Genomic DNA, 3478 nt, shown 5'->3' with positions numbered 1-3478 from the left:
CGAGAGGCCTCGTCGGCGTTTTGTGGCTTTTACTCCATATACGAAAGAAGACGAAACATACAAAGTCTCTGTACAGCTAAAATTCAACAATATATACAGAAAGTTCCTCGTTCCAAGCGTCCCGGCAGGCTGCGGAGCCCAGAGGAGTCGCGGCAGCCTTCCCTGCCCGAGCCTGGCCTAGGCACGGGGCGGCAGGGGGTGTCCGTGCACTGCCCTCCGCTTTTCTCCCGACACCGGGGCTTGGAGAGCGGGGCGGGGCGGGGGACCGAGGAGACCGGGGCCGGGGCTGGCCAGCGGGCTCTGCCTGGCCGCGTTCCCGCTCAGCCCGCTTGGAGCACGCATGCAGCTCCCCCCACCCCCTCCTTCGGGCGGGAATGGGGGGAGGGGAGAGGGAGGGAGGGGAAGGCCGCGGCCGCCTGTCCGGGATCGGCAAAATCCCCCCGCACGAGGAGTGCGTGCGAGCAGCTTCTTTCGGGGTCCGCTTAAAGCAGCGAAAACCTGGGCGGGGTAGCGGAGGGCGAAAAGGCCTGGAGCCCGTCTCTGCCGCCGGGGAGGAGCGCGCAGAGCCCGGGCTCTCCCCAAGGTTCCAGCCCCTTCAGCCAGCGAGGCTGCTCCGCGGGGGAGGCGGGAGGGACGGGGAGGGAGAAAGGGAGCAAAGCCAAGCCGGAAAGGCCGGGCGGCCTCCAGGTCCCCGCCGAGCCCTGCCGCTCGCCTGGCACCGCTGGGGCGGGCCGCGGGGTCACATCATCTGCGGTCTCTGCATTGTGTCTTGGTGTGGAGAGGAGTACCAGGGCGAGTAGCCCGGCATGTAGCTGCTGGGGGGCATGTTGACTCCCTTGGCCGAAGCGGAAACGTCCCACACGGGAGGCAGGGCCGGAGAGCGGGGAGACAAGGCCGCCGAGCCCGCCAGGGGCTCGCTCTCGTGGGGGTTGCTGCCCTGCTTCAGCAGCTTCTTGAACTTGGAGCGCTTGTTCTGAAACCAGATCTTCACCTGGAAACAAAACGCAGGAGTCACCCAGAAGGCAAAGCGAGCAGCCCGCCGGCCCAGCTCTTGGCCGAAGCCCCCCCGCCAGGTGGGCAGCCAGGTCCTTCCGAAGAGCCTGGGAGGGCCAGGGCTCTCCCCATCCCCAAGGGTGTGCCCACAGCGGCCAGCGGGGCCGGCGAGCCCTGGCAGAGACTCATCCTCAGCCCCGGGGCCTCCTCCGGGCACCAGCGCTGCCACACCTCGGGGTCAGGGAGGCTGGGGGGGGGGGGAGGAGCGGCGGCCCTAAGCTTGGTCATTCCCCGGTGACAGCGCCGTGCTGGCTGGGACAGCCCCGGGAAAGCTGAGCTGGAGGAAGGCCCTGAAGGGCGGGTGTGGGAGAACGAGCGTCTGGGTATGGCCAGGCAGGGCCAGAGACGATCTGGACACACGCAGATACCATTGTAGAAACGGTGCCAGACGCGAGGACAGGCCTGCGCCCATTTAACCCCCATTCCCGCCTCTGCTCTTTGTCTCCCGCCGGACACCCACCCGATACACAGCACGTCTAACCCCGGCCCCAACCCGAGCAGAGCTGGGGAGCCAGCCAGGCACCTGTGGCCGGCGTGGGGAGGCCTCAGCGGGCCTCGGCCCAGGCGCTTTCAACCCGGTTTCTGCAAAGCCTCTAGCCTCGCCCTAAGGATCAGCCCCAGCGGCCCACTGGCCTTCCTGTGGCTGCTGCCTGATCCGCGGGAGCCGCCCTGGCCCGCTGCTGGCCTCTTTGGCCCTCTCGGGTGCTCTCTGACCCGGCAGCGGCCTGGCACCTCTGTCCTGGCTCTCCTGGCCCAGGACTCCTTACGTTCCCCTCTGATGTGCCCCCTGGGCACCACGAGGAGCCCTGCCTGCCCGGGGCCTGGAGCAGCCGCCGTTGTCCCCCTGGAGACTCCTCAGCAGCCCCGACGCCTTTCTCCCTAGGAAAGGGGATTTGCACCCTACCTGGGCTTTGGGAGGGAAGCCCGGCCCGGTGGGAAGCGGCCCAACTTCAACTCCCTTCCTCCCTCCCGACTCGGCGCAGAACCGGCCTACTCCGGGCCGCCAAGCGGAGCCTCCTGCCCCCTGCTCTCTGCTCTGCCTCGGCGGCCTCCGGCCCGTCCCTCCACTGCAAGCCCGCTGAGTAACAGTTACTCCGGGGGTGGGGGTGGGGGAGCGGCCGGAGGGCTCACCCGGCTAGTCCAGCCTCGCTCCTCTCCGCCGCTCGCGGGCGTAAATCTTCCCCAGCAGCCCGGGCCGAGGCCCCGGCGGCGGGGAGGGATTCTGGGGCGGATTACCTGGGTTTGGGTGAGGCCCAGGGAAGCGGCGAGCTCGGCCCGCTCGGGCAGCGCCAGGTACTGGGTCTGCTGGAAGCGGTGGTTCAGAGCCTGCAGCTGCAGGCTCGAGTAAATGGTCCGCGGCTTCCGAATCTTCTTCCCTTTGCCGTTGAATCGGATCTCCCCGTTTTCGATGACCGTCGTTTTCTGTTGATCTGGAAGCAAAGGGAGCGGTGAGAGCGCCCCGTGGGAGGGACGCCCCCGGGGAGCCAGCCCGCCCGCCCTCCCCGCGGCCTCCCCTAGCCCCAGCCCGGCTAGAAGAGCCAGTCCTTTCGGCGGCTGCGTCCCGGCCGCCCGGGGAGCCTGTCGCTGCCCGCTGCCAGCCTGGGCTGGGGGTGGGGGGCGCGCGGGAGGCTGCCCAGATGCCCAGCGGAGAAGAAATCTGGCTCGGGCTCAGGGAGCTCGGACGGCAGAAGCCACGGCAGCGCCCCCCCCCCCGGGCCCCCAGCCCAGTCCTAGGGGAGGCCCGGCTGCAGGGCGCCCACGGCGGGGAGGGGAGTTCACCCACTGGCCGAGCCGGGCCGGGAGCCGGCTCGGAAACGCCGCGGGCGAGGCTGCCCTCAGGGGCTAACAAAGGCTCGGCGAGTCCGGGAGGGAGAGGGCAGATTGGCCACGAGCTGCGCCCTTGTGGCCTCCCCTCCCCGCTCCTTCCCTCCTCCGGATCTTCAGGGGCGGCCAGGCCAGGGCGTGCTCTGCTGGGAGGTTCGCTCCGCTTCCCAGGTAGGAGCCCAGGAAAGCCCGAGGAATGGGAGCGAGAAGGGAAAGGAGACCGGGGCCCGCGCCAGGCGAGAGCACCCTGGCCCGGTGCCCCAGCGGGACGGAGCCCTCCCCGACCCCGGGGTGCCGGGGCCCGGAGAAACGCGGAAGGGCCAGGCGGGAGCAGGGGAGAGGCCAGAGAGGGAAGAGCGGGGAAGGCCGCCGCCGGGAGGGCAGGCAGGGAGGCAGGCGAATGGTCCGAGGCGAGCAGGCGATGGGCCGGGGCTGGCCGACGCGAGAGTTCGGGGAGGTGCACCGGGCGCGGGGCTCACCTGGGTCGTCGGGCCGCGTCGGGCCGGCCGAGCCGCTGTTGTGATAGGCCTGGAGGTAGGGGCTGTGTTGCGAGTGGCTCATGTAGGGGTAGGCGGCGGCCAGCGAGCGGTGGCTGTAGGCG

At 70.0% G+C, this 3478-nt stretch overlaps 1 protein-coding gene across 1 annotated transcript; it reads right to left on the bottom strand.

Moving 5' to 3' along the window:
- Window positions 1–739: 739 nt before the first annotated feature.
- On the bottom strand, window positions 740–3475 carry LOC123254564 (homeobox protein DLX-6; the record flags this gene model as incomplete). Its single annotated transcript, XM_044683561.1, has 3 exons — window positions 740–991; window positions 2290–2483; window positions 3357–3475. Coding segments are annotated over 3 exons (565 nt in total), but the record flags the coding sequence as incomplete, so codon positions are not given.
- Window positions 3476–3478: the final 3 nt, after the last annotated feature.

This window comes from Gracilinanus agilis, unplaced genomic scaffold (assembly GCF_016433145.1).
Source record: "Gracilinanus agilis isolate LMUSP501 unplaced genomic scaffold, AgileGrace unplaced_scaffold24905, whole genome shotgun sequence".
Classification (NCBI taxonomy): Eukaryota; Metazoa; Chordata; class Mammalia; order Didelphimorphia; family Didelphidae; genus Gracilinanus; species Gracilinanus agilis.
This window is presented reverse-complemented; position numbering and strand designations above follow the sequence as displayed.